This window comes from Aphelocoma coerulescens, chromosome 2 (assembly GCF_041296385.1).
Source record: "Aphelocoma coerulescens isolate FSJ_1873_10779 chromosome 2, UR_Acoe_1.0, whole genome shotgun sequence".
NCBI classification, from domain to species: Eukaryota; Metazoa; Chordata; class Aves; order Passeriformes; family Corvidae; genus Aphelocoma; species Aphelocoma coerulescens.
The window spans coordinates 72,641,126-72,658,967 of record NC_091015.1 but is presented as its reverse complement, the minus strand read 5'-3'; the positions used below and the strand labels follow the sequence as shown (position 1 = coordinate 72,658,967).

General features: G+C 38.7%; 1 protein-coding gene across 6 annotated transcripts in view; it reads left to right on the top strand.

Annotated features, from left to right (window-relative positions):
• CDKAL1 (CDK5 regulatory subunit associated protein 1 like 1) overlaps positions 1-17,842 on the top strand; it is a 383,689-nt gene that overhangs the window by 224,090 nt on the left and 141,757 nt on the right. For all 6 annotated transcript variants that reach the window (XM_069007992.1, XM_069007993.1, XM_069007996.1 and 3 more), the window contains exon 10: positions 6,439-6,605. In XM_069007992.1, coding sequence (XP_068864093.1) covers positions 6,439-6,605 — 167 coding nt within the window. The remainder of the gene's footprint in view (positions 1-6,438; positions 6,606-17,842) is intronic.

The window sequence follows — 17,842 nt, the reverse complement described above, 5'->3', positions numbered from 1 at the left end:
TTAGTTTCCAAACATTTGTTCTCAAAAATATGTAGACCATAAAAGTTACTGTGTTCATTTCCTAAGCACTCTAATATATGTGTCATCCTGTGGGTAGTAGAAACCACAACTGCTTTAAAGGCTTGTACTGAACTAAGCACTTGCAAAACACAGCTCTAGTTTTTGTAACTGCAGACTGACTTCCAGAAGTAATAGAAATAATCCTGCAGTGAGAGGCATCCAAGTGTGCTGAGAGTGCTGGCTGATGTCATTATGAGGCTGTTCTCTCTCATCATTCAAAGGATATGACAACCAGGGGAGATTCCTCATGACTGGAAGAAAGGGAATGTCACCTTGGCCTCCAGAAAGAGCAAGAAGGGAGAACTGGGGAACTACAGGGCAGTTGAATCTCACTCCGTATGGGGCAAACATTCCTAGAAGCCACATCCTGGCACAGGAAGGACAAGAGGGTGCTTGGGAACATGTGGCATAGGATTACCAACAGCATACCATATGATGGTCCTGAGTGACTTTTCAGATGGGATCTCTGGCTTTGTGGAGGAGAGAAAAGCAGTGGAGTTACAGTGTTTGGGGGTGGGTTGGTTTGGGGTTTTTTGTGGGGGTAGGATGTTATTTGGTTTTTTTGTTTTGGGGTTTTGGGGTGGAGTTGGATTTTTTCTTCTCTTTGCGGGTTTTCTGTTCTGTTTTGGTGTGGTTTGTTTGGTTTTGTTTACCTTAAATTTGTCTATACTTCAGCATAGTCTCCCATAATGTTCTTAGAGTAGTGAGATATACTGGATTAGTGGGTGGTGACAGGGTAAAGGAATATATTGATCTGTCAGGTTCCCAGAGTGGCAATCCATGGTGTAAGGTCTAGCTGGAAGTTACTAAGGGTGTTTTGCAGAAATTGATACTGGAGCCAGTATTTCATGTCTTTCGTAACAAGGTGGGCTGCGAGATAGAGTGCATTTTGAGAAATCTGGGAGATGATACTCAAGTCAGAGGAGTACTTGACTTGATGGTACAGCTAATATTGCAAGGGACCTCAACTGCCTGGAGAAATGGACTTGCTGTAGCTTCATGAAGTTCAACAAAGGCAAGTAAAATATCCCAAATCTAGGGTGAAATACACCATGCTACGCTATGGATGTGGAGAACTGACTGTCTGGGAAGCAGCTTTGCAGCCTTTGGAGTTCCTCTGGGAAAGCTGGTGCACATGAGTCAGCAGTGGAACCCCTCCGCAGCTGCCAGCTGTGCCCCAGCTGCTGTTGGAGAGTGCAGCCGCAGGCCCCAGGGAGTGACTGGTGCCCTGGACTTGGCAATTATGAGACATCACAGAGAGAGTGCTCTCTTCATTCTTGGGTGCCTCAGGACAAGGCTGACACACTGCAGCAATTCAGCAGAGGGACATTGAAATGACCAGTAGGATGGAGCACATAACAGACAAGAAATGAATTTGTGGAGCTTTTGAAAAGAGAGCTAAGAGGAGTTACTATTGCTGTTTATGACTGCCTAATAGGACAGTACAAGAGAAGGCAGAGCCAGACTGTCTTGAAGTCAGACAGGTCTTGCAGAGGTAGGATGATAGGTAACAGTGCAAGTTGGAACACAGCAAATTAGGTGCAAATAAAAATATGTTACCCTTAGGTGGTCATATATTGGAACAGATTACCCAAAGTGGCTGTGGTATTGCTGTCCTTGGAAATATTCAGAACACAACTGCAATTGTAGTAGGTCAGCTCACATTCATGATGTTGTTCAGATCTTGTTCTCCTGTTCGTGGCAAGCATTAAGAAAACAGGAGTGGACAACCATCTTCCATATCCTTAAGACTGTCCAGAAGGCTAAAAAGCCAGGTCTTTTAAAAAGAGGAAATACTTTTGAGCATTAATAAAGACCCTCTAGAAATCCAGGCTGTGAGACAGGTTGTGCGCAGTGCGTCGTCGGCAGAACTGCAGCACTGCGTTTGTCTGTACGACACGGTGCTGAGCCGTAAGCTGACCTGTACTTAACAAAGTACAGAAAAAACATTGATCCTTGAGGTCATAGCCTGACAGCTTGCCTCTTTCACCAGCTCTGAACTTAGACCTGTCTTTTTTACCTCAATCTACTTTCTTCATCTGCTTGCCAGGTATCCTGCATTCTGTAATTGTGACAGTTTGGTGTGAGTTACTCTCTGGGTAACTTAGGTTAGTACAGGATTGTGTCTAGCTCCATTTGTTCTATCCCTCCTGAAGCCCTGTATATATACAGCTGAAATAAGAATAAGGGTTTCTTGGTGAGCTGGAAATAAATCCTTCCAAACCCCTTGTAGCATCAATTGTTCCCAGTTTGATTTTCTCTTTCAGGAAGTCCCTGCAATGGGATGTTTCAGTGCTGATCCATGTGGTTGAACTGTCTTAAGAGGACGCTTTGACAATGGCGAATCAATGCTTGCAAAGTACTTCAGAATTACAGGAGGAAACTGATTCCTCCAAATCTCAGTTCTGTTTAAACTTGCATTATGTCCAGAATGGCTATATGCACAGATGTCTTCACAATTTCCCAGTTAAGACACTGATTCAGCAAAGTAATCTAGCACGTACATATACACACATCAAGTGTGTAGATGGTGCTTGTAAAATCCATGCTGAATAAATAAGGAGAAACTCAAAGAATTGAAAAGAAAATAAAGTAGGCTAAGCTCATTTTGAACAATGAATTTGGTGTTTCCTAAGCCTTTATCTTTGGCCATGATTTTCTTCGTTTTAAATAATTCTGCGGTTGTTATCAGGAATGGTCAGATTGACTGTCCTCAAGTCTGCAAGAGTTTCAGACAATCATTTAAGTAAAGCCTCCCTTGGCAGATGGTCTTTCAGATTTCTGTGGTGCATTGGGAGAGGTATTTCTGTGGTCTGTACAGCACTGCAGGCTGCCATAAGAATTCACTGCTGGAGAAGGAATCACAAGGAGGTCAGGCAGTTATTGATAAGCATATGTGGGCTACTGAGAAGGTCAGAGTCAGGGGCCTCCCACTGAGGCAGCCTGCAGAGAACTGTGCTGTTGGAAAAGCCACTCCTGTTCACATTGAAAAATCTGCCAGGAAAAAGGAGAACAAGAAGGGGAGGAGAAGGAAAAAACGGGGATTTGGGGATTGAATTTCATTTGCACAAAGTCAGTTATCAAATATGGGACTTTCACTGGGTTTGGTGTCCAATATTTTAACATCTTCAGATATTTTTGTAGAGGAAAGTAAATTCATTTTTCTGATGGAGTAGACTTCCCTTCAGTTTAAAGGATGCTTGGTACTGCTGAAAACAATGTTTACAATAGTGACAGGAAGACAAAGCCAAATAAAAATGTTAGAAGTTTTTTAATTAAAGAAATTAATAATTTCAAGTAGTCTCTTAACCAGAAATGCACATATTTTGTAAAAGTGATAGCTGTAGGATTTCTAATCTTCTTTATGACAAGGATTGTTTACCCCACAAAAATGAAGTTAAAACCCTCGTCAGATAATCTGCAATGAGTATTCTTTATAGTGAGACATGTGAGAAGGAATAGGCTCAGAACTTTCTTCATTTGCTTGGAACCTATTCTTTTTCCAACATTTTTAATTCTCAGTAATCTCAAGTTACAGCAGAGCAGAGCTCAGAGGCCAACTGTTAAGGTTTCTCTTTTGTGCTGGATAGTGATGGCAGAGTGAGAAATAAACCACGAGCTGTGACCAAAGGCAGACTTGTAATTACGTGGATATAACGATAATTTGCCTTAATACTGTAACAAATGCTCTGAGTTTGCACATCTGAAGTCTGCTGTTTGGATCAATTTTCTTGTTTAAAAAATCAGCTTGCCTTTATTAGCAGCAAAATTGCCCAGTAACAGAGTGGTGAATGATCGAGTGAGGTTTGCTGCAAAAGAAAGGAAAAAAATTCTGAACATGATTAGACAGTGGATTTATATAGGTTCCTGTGGAGGGCTGGAGTTTGGAGGGGAACTGGGTGGAGTGAAAATAGGAAGTGTTGACTGACTTCATTAATACTGTCTGAGAGGCCTATTGTTTTCTCCTCTTACCTGGTGTAAGTTTAGGTTCCTAAATGGAGGATGGAAAGGACTAAAAAAAAATGGCCTAAAATCAGTTGACACAAAACCTCTATCACACACAGTTATGTACAAAATTGATTTATCCTATTTATCCTACTTGTAAATATTTATCACTCACAGTAGCTTTCAGTATTTGAAGATCCATTTTGTCAACCTGAAACTGGGACGTGAACTTTTTCCTAAAATACAGGTGTTCTTCCCCCTCCCTACCACCCCCCTCTGTCCCCCCCATAATAAGACTACATCCGTGGATCTCACAGCATGAATTATTCCCATTGCTTGTTGTTCAACACCCTGATCGGAGAGCAGATGAGACAGTTATTCCTGTTGTTGCTGATTTACTATTACAGCTGCTTCCTCTTCTTGTGATTTAATTTGAAGTTTCAGCCCACCAGGGGGCTAATGGTCCCCACCTATGCAGCTTTAAAAGCTCGCTGTTGTTTTCCACTGGAATGTTATTTCCATTCCTAGCCGGTGATTTATTTTTTTTTTCCCTCAGTGTTCATCTGCTAACTGTGAGACAGTATTCCATTAGCCGTTTTCGTGAAAAAAAGAAAAAGGAAATCCAACCCAAACCCCCTGCAACTCTTTAGATTGAAAGCTTGCAAATGAGAATTACTCTGTTGCAGTAGAAACTCCACAGATCAGTAAGTTTTGTAGTGTTCTTATGGCCATTGGAGACTCATATAAAGAAACATAAACCAAACAAAACAGGACCATATCAATCATTAAGAATCCTTATATTTCTCTTCTTTTTAATACGTAGCATATAAAATTCACGTCTTTTTTTCACATATTTCAGGAAAATGTAGGGCAGGCGGCAAACCCTAGAGTATGCTTCATGGTGGGTACTGCCTGTGGTGAGATGAATTCCAAAAACATTAGCAAGTGCAGTGATATCCACTGTGTGATTGTGTACTGCAGGCAGATTCTGCACAGGGAGCTCAGTTTGAGTGTGACTGCAAATAGTCTTAGTACTTCAGGAATGCTTTACAACAGACTTCTCTCAAGATCCGAATCATAGATCTCCCTCACTAACCTATTCTTGAAGCAAAACTTAAGAAGTGATGAGTTTTACGGTTAACCTTTAATTTTTAAGCATTCTTCATTCTAAGTAATAAATTACCTTGAAAACATTTCTGTACAAGCAGGATTAACTTTGATGCTCAATGTAACTTTCTCTCTGCCTTTATTGTTACAGTGTGAATTTAAGAGTAGCAGTGTTGAATTTACGTTTTGTAAAACATTTGGTTTTCTAGGTTTATTGGTTTTTATGTGATTAAAGGCTGTGCATGTGCTTATGTTTTCCTCATCTGAGTATATATTTAAAACATAAACATTTACGTTTTATGATACATTCTCTGCTGGTCCAAAGAGTGCTTTGATGAATTATGAATAGTGTTTGGGTATTTCTTTTACCAGTTCATGACTGGTTTTAGAAATTTAACTCTTCACTGAGTTAATGCTATCTTATCTTGCTAGGAATCACAGGTGTTCTCCTTACAGACACCCTGTTTTCAATGGCTTATTTTTTGCTTTGGGGTTGTAAGGAACGGGAGAGGGAGGGATTGCATTGCAAAAAAGGATGAAAGCTGGGCAGCCTGGCAGAAGTGGCTGTGTGAAACCTCAATGCTTTCAACTATTATTAAAGGGTGGTACAATCTTTCCCCTCTTTGAGTAGGAGGATATTATTACCAAATATCAGTGTTCAAGGTTGCTATTTACAATATAAGTCAAATGCACTACTTCCTAAGGCTCTGATTGATGGAAAATGAAGCATTAACTGCCAGGAAACAGGTTTTCCTGTACTATCACTCTGTCATGCAGTGGTCACTAACCTTTTCAATACAACCTTAATATTGCATTGCTAATTGTATAATTTAAGGAATACAAGATTTTAATAGTTACTTCAGGAGGAATGTTAATCACGGTGCTTTAGAGCTGGTTTTGCTCAGTGGAAGCTCACCAGTTAATAAGCTAACTACTGTAATAACCATTAGTGCAAACTCTGCCTGGGTGATGTCGCTTGCCGTGTTTAATGAATTAGGCTCAAAAAATAAAACACAGTACTAAACTTGTCTGACTTGCTGTAGAGGCAGCACAGAATTAGTCATTGGCTGTGAATGTTAATCACTCCACAGCAATGATAATTTACAGCATTGTTGTAGCACTCTTGTGCTCATAAAATGAACTTAATAACCCACTGCTACCCATGGGATAAGCCTTCCTTCTCCTTCCCTCCCCTTTGCAATTGAATACCCAGTCTGGCTGCATAATAGCCATGTGAAATACTGCATTTAAAAGAGTGAGCAGCTGTATGATAAAACAAACAGCTCTAAAACAGATTTGTTAATTATCTCTTTCTTTTATTCGCAGAGGGTGTTTGTGAGATATGGCTGACCAGTGAAGACACAGGGGCTTATGGCAGAGACATTGGCACAGACCTCCCCACGCTTCTGTGGAAGCTGGTTGAAGTTATTCCTGAGGGAGCTATGCTGAGGCTTGGCATGACAAACCCTCCCTATATTTTAGAGCATCTGGAGGTAAGGAAGAAAAGGAGTCATTTATATGCCAACATCGACATTCATTGAGTGAGTCAGCATGGAACCTTGTGTGAAGTGTCTTTCATTTTAAGTAGTAGTTTAAAAAAATAATAGACTTAAAATACATTTACAAAATTAGGCTAACGATGTTAAGCCATTGGCCTGACACAGCAAGTTATTGAGATAATGAGATACTCAAATAATTTTGGAATTATGATATTACTGAGATCTCTGACCTGTAGGACTTTATTGTAGTGATTGATGTTCATTCATGTGTATGTCTAGTGTTCCAAGAACTAAAGGAAATGTCACTAGCAAGTGATGGACTATGGGATTGAAATTTTCTTCCTGCTGCACCTCAAACAAATATTTCCAGAAATATTATATGCTGGTCTCACTCAGTGATGCATTCATTATCCTATTTTTAGTGTGTTTAGCGCTTCCATTGTAAGAAATAGAAATGTAAGTGTATATCTGTGTTTAAAATAAATGTAACAAAGCAGCTCAGTGAAATTAGAAGTATATAACAATGTGAATTTGAAGGAGTATCCTATTCATGCAGAGGAGGAAGTGAGAGTTTCTTCTCAAAGGTAGGTTCGTTTTGATGGATTCTGTCACCAAATGAATTTATTGAAATTCCTAGTAACTGTCCACAGAAAGAACATAACTGTAAAGAGGAGGAAAAAGGAGGGAAGGACGTAGTTGAAGGTAAATTTTGTAACCATGTGCATGTGTAATACCAGATAAGTAGCTGGTAGCCATGCTGCTTTCCCAAAGATATTATAACATTAATAGTTGCACCTGTGTTCTCTGAAGACATCAAGGACAGTATTTCCTCATCAGAGTGCTATAACTGCACCTTTTCAACCTATTGTTGAAGCATGAGGGGCAGAGAAATCTCATATTGGTAGGAATAAGCAGGTTTTCACTTCACCAGCTAAAGAACATGAACTGCAGAAACCTGCAAGAAACTTCCTGGGTTCTTATTTTATTCTTTGGTTTAGCATACGCTTCACTAAGAGAGAGTCTTAACTCAGCACACTGAATAGGAGCCTTTAGGAAGTGGAGTGGTTGTATTTTTGAGAGCTTTGCATTGTGTCTCTCATATCTGTCACGAGCTTTTCTTCTTTTTTTTTATTTTAACATTTTTCAGCATCTTGTACAAAAGCAAATCAAGCTTTTAGCAATTTTCACAGTTAGTGTCTTTGCTTTCATTTTTAATTCACATTATTAGAAGTGTTTTGGCACAGACTGCTGCTTTTGTCACTGCTGGTCATTGTATAAGTACTCTCAAAGCTTTAAAAAAAAAAAAAAAGAAAAATCAGTTGCTGTAAATAACAAACTGCTCTGCCGAGATAAGGGGCACTCTTGATATAATCCGAGAAAAGTGGAAAGAATGTTGCTTTCCTTCAATCAGTAGCCATCATAGTGAGTGTGAGCATGTCACAAATCTGTAAATTTCTGATACCTAGTCTTCCTCTTTCTAAATCTTCCAGAAGGTGCTGTAGGTAGGACTTCATTTTTTTTATCTGACTCATATTTAGGAGAAATGCTCTTATCTCTTTGAAAATGGGTCTTTAGGTGTCATGGCAAAGTGAGAAGAATTCATGGAAGCCTATTGAAAATGTGTGTCTTGAATGTTGCTGTGCAGAACATGTGTTTGTGTGCACCCGCCTTTTTGAGCAGCAGCATCTGCTATTGCTCATCCTCTTCAGCGCTCCATACAATTTCCAGTTTATATGATTTTTCTAAGGATTATTCAATCACATTTCTGTGTTTCATGTGTGACCAAGAATTTCTGATCTTGAAATGTGGTGACATAATTTTGTGGATTTGTGAAACTAAATTTATAAAAGAATTTTTTGCCTTCTGTGTTTTTATCTAATCTCCTTTTCCAAGTTTACCAGACTTGTCTCTGAAGGATCACTGGGGAATGTAAGCAGTCTCCTGTATACATTTTCACCAAACAAAATAAACTTTTTATGAACAATGGGCTTTTAACTTTCCAGTTGAAGAAAGGTTAAAACTGTAATTTGTTTAAACAACCAGAGTTAAGTGAGAAGCTGATTAACCCTCATGTCAGTTGATTAGGATGAAATCCACATGTAGATCTGTTATCTCCTGAAAGGTATGAAGATGGGTTATTCGTTGCAAACATCTTTCATTAATTGTTTTAAAAGGTGCTGCATGTTATTAATTTATTTTGTTAGAAGTCATCTGTCTAATTAGGATGTTGTTTGGCTTTCTGTGAAAAAATTTTACCTGGGAAAATGTACTAATCTTGTGTCTCTTTTTGTATGCAATGAAAAGGACAAAGTCATTCCAATCATGTATCTTTTTTAAAAATCAGACATTTTTGGCAGTTGCATACAACTGTACATATGCAACTGCTCAGCAAGGGTTTATTTCACTTTAGAAATGATATGTGGCATACAGCAACAGTAGTCATCTAAATGTAGAAATTCATTTTAAGATCTGGACAGAGCTTCCCTAGAGACTCAGCCTGAAAGCAATGATTTTGATTCATTTACTTTTTTTCTGTATTTATTGGAGCTTACCTGCAGCTGAGAGTGTTTCATCTACCTCAGTATCTGGGAATCAGTTTCTTAGTCTCCACTAAGGAGTAGAAGCCAACAGCTCTGCTGTTCTACTGATGGAGGCCAGCACAGGGAGAGTAGGAGGAGGAGGAGGAAGACAACTTCCCTTGGGTCAGGAGTGGTGGGATTAGAGCAGAGGAGGGGGCAAAGGAAAGCTGTGAGCGCTTGTAATGAGCATTAAATCTCTTATTCTGGAAGGTTTGGTAGATCTGGGGGCCTGGGCCAGTGGCCATCAAAACTCAAGTTGGTTTAAGGTGGGTTGTCAGTTTAAGTTTTCATATTATTTAAAATAGCATACCCAGTGCCTTCAGGTAGTTCTGTCAGCTAAATGCCATTCTGTACTTGAAGATGTTTGTCATTTCAGAGGATACTGTTAATCTCATGAAAATCCTTACTATGCTTGCACTGTGTGGTCTTGCAATTTAGTACTTTAGTTTTTTATTCAGTAAATATGGTGGTAATAGTGCCTGTGTAGCATGGACAGTCTTGGGATGAGAAGCAACCATGTGTTTTCAAACTGCATCTGCATTCATTTGGGCCTTCTTGTCTAAAAAGAAAGATATGTTTGGAACCATGCAATGCTTTATAGTAATGCAAAATACGAAACACTTATTGACATGCTGGATGCTGACCTAAGTCATTACAAAAAGAGCATTTATCACAATTATTCAGGGTATAATCTAAAATACTAGATTTTTAGCTGCTGTTTTCTTTAGCCAGAGATATGTCTGTGCTTACATTAGTGCATAGTATGAAGTATCAAGAGCAGATGAGAAAATCACAGAATTTGGTAGTGAAGCCACTATATCTAAATTTATCTGCATTTTGGAGGCTTTACTTCAAAATAAATTTAATTCTCTTAATCAAACTTTCCCACTAGCCATGATCCAAAGCTGTTTCAAAGACATACCATTAGTTTGAATTCCTCTGTTCCCACCAAGGGCTTGGAGTATATTCACTGTGGACCTGGAGTATGGCTACTGCTCTGATTTCCTTGGAAGTGAGTTTCGTTTGCCCACTGCGAAGCTCACCCCAGACTGAACAAGCCAATGGCTGTGAAGGGAGCACAGGAAACTGCGCTTTAAAATTTCACTGCTGCTTTCAGTGGGCACATTAATGTGAACACAGCAAATCCTGGCAGGACTCCTCCAGCATGAGGTTTGTTGGTATGACAGAGAGGATTATTTGGCACGTTTAAAGACACTGAAGGACCAGAGACTCCAACTCTTGGTCATGGTACTGACTGAGAGAGAAGTTGGGAGTTTGTGGTTTACCTGCAGGAGACATCCTCAGTTTTCCTCTCAGAGAAAACCTGGCCAAGCAATGGAAATAGCATTCTGTTTTCCAAAGTGCTCTCACAGTCTTAGCAGTCTGTTTGAATGGATACATCATGAGGCATATAACTTGCTTATTTGAAGATTACTCTCAAACTGAGATTTTGAGATATGCCTTTTGCCCAGTGTCAGTCCTATCTTAGTATGTTGATGCAGCATGACATTGAGGAAAAGTTGGGATTTTATCTACATGGAAGAAAACTTTAATAAACAGACATGAGCAACTATGGCCAGGGAAAAATTATTTGCCTCAGAGTTTATTTTTGTTTTATATAATGTGAAGGAGAAGGTTAGTGTTAGAGTCCATTAGATAGTCCTAGAAAAACCTGCAAGGAGTGCATGTGCGTGGTTACCCTGTGTGTTCTTGCCCATATGTCTTTGCACAGAGCTACTGTTCTAATTACACACACTGCCAGATGTCAAAGATTTTATCACCCCGTGGTATCAACATGTAGCAAAAGTATGTAAGGAATACACCCTGCTTTAGAGGTAACCTCCAGGCATTTCTTCCCCAGTCATTTTATGAAACTACTCGCTAGTGCTCTGGTGAGGCAGTGTTTAACATCCACTTCCAGTGACTGATGGAGAGGGAGGGTTGGGAAAAATCCATTAAAACAACAGTAGTAGATAAACAGTGAATGGGAATTAGTCTGAAAAGTGAAAAATAAGGCGAAATGTATAGCAAATTAAAATTAATTAATGTTCATGGCATAGTGTTAGATATTAATTTTGCCTTGACTATATTTCACTTTTCCTTAGGTTTAAACTTAATTTTCTTTTTAAGTATCCGGGGCTCTGTCCAAGTCACAGGGGACTCTAGATCATCCAGACTGTAAAAGGGCAGGGACTCACATCTCAGCCTTAGCTTGTGTCCTTTGTGGATTTAACATAATCCCAGAGTTGTCTGGGATTTTAGTACGGCACTTTCTGTGAGTGATGGGATGCTTCCAAATCTGTATAAAGGAGGCAGTTCACACCTGCCATTCCCGTAAGTGCTTAATTTCACATGACTAGATGAGTAGTCGTCTTTGTCACCTGTCAAAATGAGTCTGTCTCAAACCATACTATATGCCATCTGTGGGCTGTATCTCCGTTATTAATTCAGGACATTTGAGTGATACACCAGCCATTGAGATGGAGTCTGCATGGCAGCAGAGTCTTTAAATGCAGAAGGTGTGCCAAGTGTACCACAAGTCGCAGTAGTATTTCTTTGCTCTTTTGCTTTGATTTTTCATGTCAGCTCGGTGTTTATGTTCCTTAACCTCATTGAAGCTGATACCCTACAGATGGCTCCCTCAAACGTGCCCTGACACAGCACATAGGAAATTATTACAGTATTACAGTAAAATTACTAATTCACTTTTCTTTTTTCTTTGTTGTCCTTTTTTTCCTCTGAGTGCATGAAGCGTTTTGGAGCGTTGTGCATAAGCTCAAGTTTTGAATAACCTAGAGTGTAAACTGATTTGAAATGCATTTAAAAAGGGAATAATATGCACACATTCCTCAATGGCAAATAAAAGGGCAGCATAATTTCAAGAATTAAAAGGACTTTAGGGCATGTATTTGCTTTGTTTCTAGTATTATTTTTTGTCATTTTCATAGACTGCTGCTTTTGAAAGCGCCAATTAAAATCTGTTGATTTGACCAGAAAAAATGAAAACTGCAGCATACATTTAAATAAATGAATAGCTAAGCCCCTGACTTCTTATTACTGTGAGTTTTGTAGTGTTTTGTACTCGGTGGACCATGCAACTTTTTCTTGCTGTAATTACAAAGTTGTCTCTGTGCAAACTGTGTCTGTTTTGCTAGCAGTATGATTGAAAGGAACCTCAGGTACTAAAGGGAGGAGGACAGGGCAGTAGCCTCTGTCCTTCTGAGAAAAAAAAAAAAAAGTGGGGTATGAAGGGATGTTAACTATTTCCTTTAGTATTATGTTAAAATGCTCATTTGTCCTATGGAAGTTGTATGTGCATCTTTGCTTACTCTGTGTATTCCTGCTTTTTATTTTTTGGTACTAAAATAGTCTGTCTATCCTGTTCTTCCTCTGAAAGTGTTCTTTGTCTTTGGGGTTTTCAAACAGCACATTTCCTTGAAATTACTCTTTAAGACATGGTGTCATGGGAACATGAGCTCACCCGAGAGTCAATGTATTTTTTTATATTATGGGGTTAGGAAATGGATGAATATCTGCTGTGCTTTGGGATACATTTTGTCACACCATTTTCTCTAATCTAGAATTTTAACATCTCAGACGCAGCAGATCCTAACGTCTGTAAATGCTTGGTGACATGTTCATTTCCAGCTGGTGGAATATGATTTGGCTTAATAAATGTCAAAATAAGAACCCATTTTACTCTTCCAGAAGGTTTTACGCTGTATTCGTGAATCTTGGGTTCTCTCAAAAACCTTAACAAATTGGGAACTTTGAACAATAAAGGTTTCCTTCCAGACAATGTGGAAGGGAGTATTTGTGTTGTTGGGAATGAAGCTCATGTTCTTTATAACACTAGTAGAAAAAATGCTATGAGATACATAAAGCACTGGCTTTGTTTATGCAAAATTCAGTTTTCCATCAAGACAGAATATTTTATGCATGCCTGTAGTGCTCTTCTATATTTAATAATCTGTGAATAAAAATTGGTATTGCAAAAAGGGGTTAACATTAAGTAGCACACTGCTTGACCAGTTAAATCTGTGCATATTAGCTGTACCTTAATTATGATTTGCTCATTCGAATGTTTCTCTTGCTCGTTAGATTGCCCAAGAACGAAGAGTATTTAAATGCAGACAGATCCACACTCAATCTTGTGCTGAGTGTCAGGCTGTCTGTCAATTACTTGTAATACTGTCTCATCCCAGCAGTCCTTTGGAGCTGGAGCTTACTTCTGGTGAATTACTAGCAGAAAATAAAAATCACCATTAATTGAGCAATATGTTCAAAGAAAGGGTAATGCAGATATGGGATACTGCATTTTTGCTAAATAAAAGTAGGGTTTTTATCAGTTGCCATGCGCTTCAAGGCATTGAGGTAGAAGCTGTTGTCAAATGTAGAGCTTGCATAACAAACTGTGCCATGTTCTTTTAATATTTCTGCCTTCATTGTTAAACAAATAACATCTCACTTTCCTAGTTATTTATATTATAATAAGTAAAGTTCTACTGACTATTCTCCATGCTGTTTCAAAAGCTTCTATCTAGTTTAGATGCATAAACCCTTTTGTTTTCTTTGATAGATGAGCTGTCACATTCGCTGTGCTTTGCAGCATCATCTACATAATCTTCAGTAAGACTGCTTGCTTCATTAGGCTTTGGCATTTGTTTAAAAAAAGGTTGATTTTCTTGAGGTAAAGATATTCTCTTTAAATATGAGAAAAATAAAATACATTGTGTTCTAGAAACTTTAATAAAACTGCACAATAATATTGGCTTTGGGTTGTTGTACCACTGTTAATTGAGGAAAAGATGTAAAATCTCTTCTCATTCTTTGAATTCAACTAGTTTAGCTCTGTTAAATGTGCAGGGCTACTGAAGAATGTAAATTCTATGATATCAATCTCGTCATTATGATTTGGAATATTTTTATTCTGTTTTACTATGAAATTTAGGTCAGCTCACAAAAGAAAGTGATAGTATTTGCCTAAAGGTTTAAGTTTTGATTAAAACCTTCCACTATTTTCCTTCCACTGGAACCTGCTAAAGCAGTTGCTATTTTAGATATCGTACTTGCTTGTTTGAAATGAAGGGAAACAATAGAGAGGCTTCCTGGCATTGCACTGTCTCAGTACAGATGAACTCTGGAGGGGTGTGCAATTCATTCTATGACTTCCTTCTGAGCAGAAGCCATCAATTCTTTTCTGTTCTATGGGATTCTCATTTTTGAGCGGGAGAACAAATTCATAGTATGGATGAAATTAGCAACCCATTTCACTCATTCAGCTTTCTGAAAATGAAAAAGGTAGTGTGACAATCCTACTTGCCTATTGTGTGTGCCTTTCTATGCTTTAATTAATTTCAAGGTTTTATTAGCATAAAGTATGATTGAGACAGAGAGTTATTTAAAGTAGCAGTGTGCTGTTACAATAAATCACCTTTTTAGGGACCTTCCCAATATGTGTTTCTAATACATACTGCAAAAAGGAGTATTAATTTACTTTTGGGAAAAAAAATTTCATTTGAGGAGTGCTTAATGATGAGAAATTAGAGAGGACCATAGAGAAAATGAAAAAATACATATTTTCTTGCATGTCAGAATTAATAATTTCACAAGGAATTAGTATTAGCTTTTCGGTTGGCTGGTTTTAAGTCATTAAACCATCGCTCTAGCCATTAATGAAATGTACATTTTACCTTAAAGTGAGTCAGTTTTTGGAACTGGACAAACATTGCTCTGAAGCTCCACAAAGTCTCTTTAGGATTGTAATGATAGCTACAGCAGCAACAATAACAGTTCTCATCTTTGAAAGCACTGAACCATTTTACTGCTTGGTGCACAGAAATTAGTGTGGTATTAATGCTGAAGGTGTCACTGAATCAGCTGTGTTTCGGTGACACGGGGCTCAGTCGTATTGGGCTCATGGATCACTACAGGCTGAGTAATAAGCAATCTACTCAATGTAGATGCTGATGCTTAACATTTTAGCCAGTGTAAAGTCAGTCCTGCTTTAGTATTGGAAGCAGATTGTGATAGGGATGCCAGCTCGCTTATTGTGAAGAATTTCAGGAACCAAGGTTTAAGATATCTGTACTAGGAGTTGTTTTGTCAGAAAGTGTGAGTAAGTGGTACTGTGCAAAAAGTTTCTTTTTATTCTTGGGTATACCATGTATAATCTTGGAAAGAAACATACATACCTACTAACAGAGTAAGAGAATTCTTGATATTTTTGTGTTTACAAATCAGGTACTTAGTGTATTTAGTGCTATGTGTTTCCTTTGTGCACTGACTCATGGGAAGAGATGTGACAAACCTCAACCTCAGCTGAAGCTTTGGGCTGTGAAATACAGTTATTGTATTGTGATACTATCTGAATATCACTTCTTCTGCAGGAACTTGAGCTAGCTTGTCCTCATGTTTAATAAAAGAAACGTGGCAAGCTTTTGAAGGCATGTTAGGTTGTTTTGGTATGGCATGGTTTGGTTTTTTAAGAGATTAGGCTTAATACATAGCTGTGAGTGAGAAAAAGTTGCTTAGCTAGCTGTGTTTTGTCTGTTTTCTGAGGCTGGAAGCAGTAGTGAGATCCCACACCTAGGAGAACAGCTGGGAACAGCTAGGGCTGAGCATATGGCTCTCATGGCTAGTTTTCCTATCAGCAGATCACAGCTTGCAGTCTGGTTTATATCCACTTCGAAGGGTGGCCTGAGCTAATACCAGGTTTGGTAATGTAGAAGGCATTTTTCCCATATGACAAAACAGATTTTTGCCCTCCATCTGGCAACCCAAAGATTTGATTTTAAGGTTCAAATTACATTGGCTAGAATTGCACGGGCCTCTATCAGCTCCAGTGTGACCTTCCTTTATCCTAATGACAAGATAAAGACCTGAGCATGTCATGTCATGTTACGTGGGGTAGGGGCTGCCACTAAGCTTGCCCATCGTGTGGCTTCAGTACATCTCCCCCAATTAATACACAGATGAGGGAAAGGCATTGCCTTCCAACCAGTGTCCTCAGGGACATCCCACACGTTCTGAGGTTTTTACAGTCCCATTACTCACAGGGGGTGGGAAGAGGGGGGAGAATTCCCTGTTCATTAGTTTAAACTGCTACGGGCTTTTCAGACTGGATCATAACCGTGTCATCATTCCTGTGCCTGCATCACAAGATCACATCTGTTCCTGAGCTGCACTGCAGCAGAGGAATTTACAAAATGGGCCACAGCCGCTTGATTTTCATCCAGACCATGCTGGTAGTGGCACCACTCAGCTTCTGAAAGACAACAGTCAGCAGACACCCCTCGTGACATATCCCAAACTAACATCTGCCACAAAGGGATGGAGTTTTGAGGGAGTGCCATTTTGTCATGTTTCCATATGGAAAAACAAGAGTTTCTCTGGGCGTCACTGCTGGCAGAGGACAAAATCCTTTTGCTAGGAAGCAAGCTATTCACATTATCGTGACTCAAACATGAGACAGAATTCAAATACTTGGATTTTGCCTGCTTTAGGTAAGGGCAGAATTGCTGTCTGAACAGCTTGCTGGTACTGACATAAAGATGCACAGATACTGATGTTTATTGTCTCTGCAATTTTCTATGGTTGCACATGGTATCATTGCTAACAGGAGGTGTGATTTTCTGGTTAGGTGCTTAAATTTGTGTATTGTAATTGCTAGGATAAAATACACTGACTAGATAGAAATCTTTCTGGTAATGTGCCTTGTGCTCTAATGTACTCCAGCTGCTAAGAACTAGGAAAAAATATTTCCTATGTGATCACTATCCTAAAGGATGTCTCACATACATTGTTATTTTCCATATGTAGATGACACCTATTTTTATAGAGTCAGGTTAAAGCAAATTGTGCTGCTCTTTGATCTTTTAGTTCCTACATGAAATTTCATTTTTTGTGTAGTGCATCCCTTCATTCATAGACATATGATCAGATTCCAGGGAATAGTGAGAAAAGGCAATCAGCTGTTTCAGTCGTGATGAAAGACAGAAAGTTTCACAGTGATACAATTTCAAAATATTGTTCATTTATTGTTTCCAAATGGAAATAAAATTCTATATTGTAGAATATAACTGAAATATGTAACTATAACTAATAATTCAAAGCACTTTAGAAAAAAAAAATATAAAAAAACCACAGGAAGCAGATGTTAAGCTTAAAATGTTGAGACATGAAGAATGTTGAGACTGTGAAGTGCAAGTATGCATTAGCCCATGATGTTCTTCAAATACTCTTTGGGATATTAACTAATAGTTTTATTAAGCGATGAAATCTGGTATTCTGTGTGCAATCTGTGGTATGGGCAAATCTGTCAGCATTGACTGAGTGTGACTGTTCAGTGCAGAGCAGCTGTAATTTAGTCAAATCTATGCGGTAAAGTAACTTCAGTTATTTTAGGGGTAGGGAGGATAAAAGGTAAGACTGGAGCAATCTTGCCTTAAAGCTACAGGTTAGAATGTGCTATTTCTATCTGAACAGTGCAAAGTCTGGAAGATTGATTTATCCAGATTTCCGATGCGATTGTGCAAAGCTTTTGTTTAATTCATTATTGTGTTTCCTTTTGAATGGCTCACTCCGAGTTTTTGGTTATAAAAGGTAAATTTAAGACCACCAGCAGTACTTAAAAATGAATGCCAATGAAAC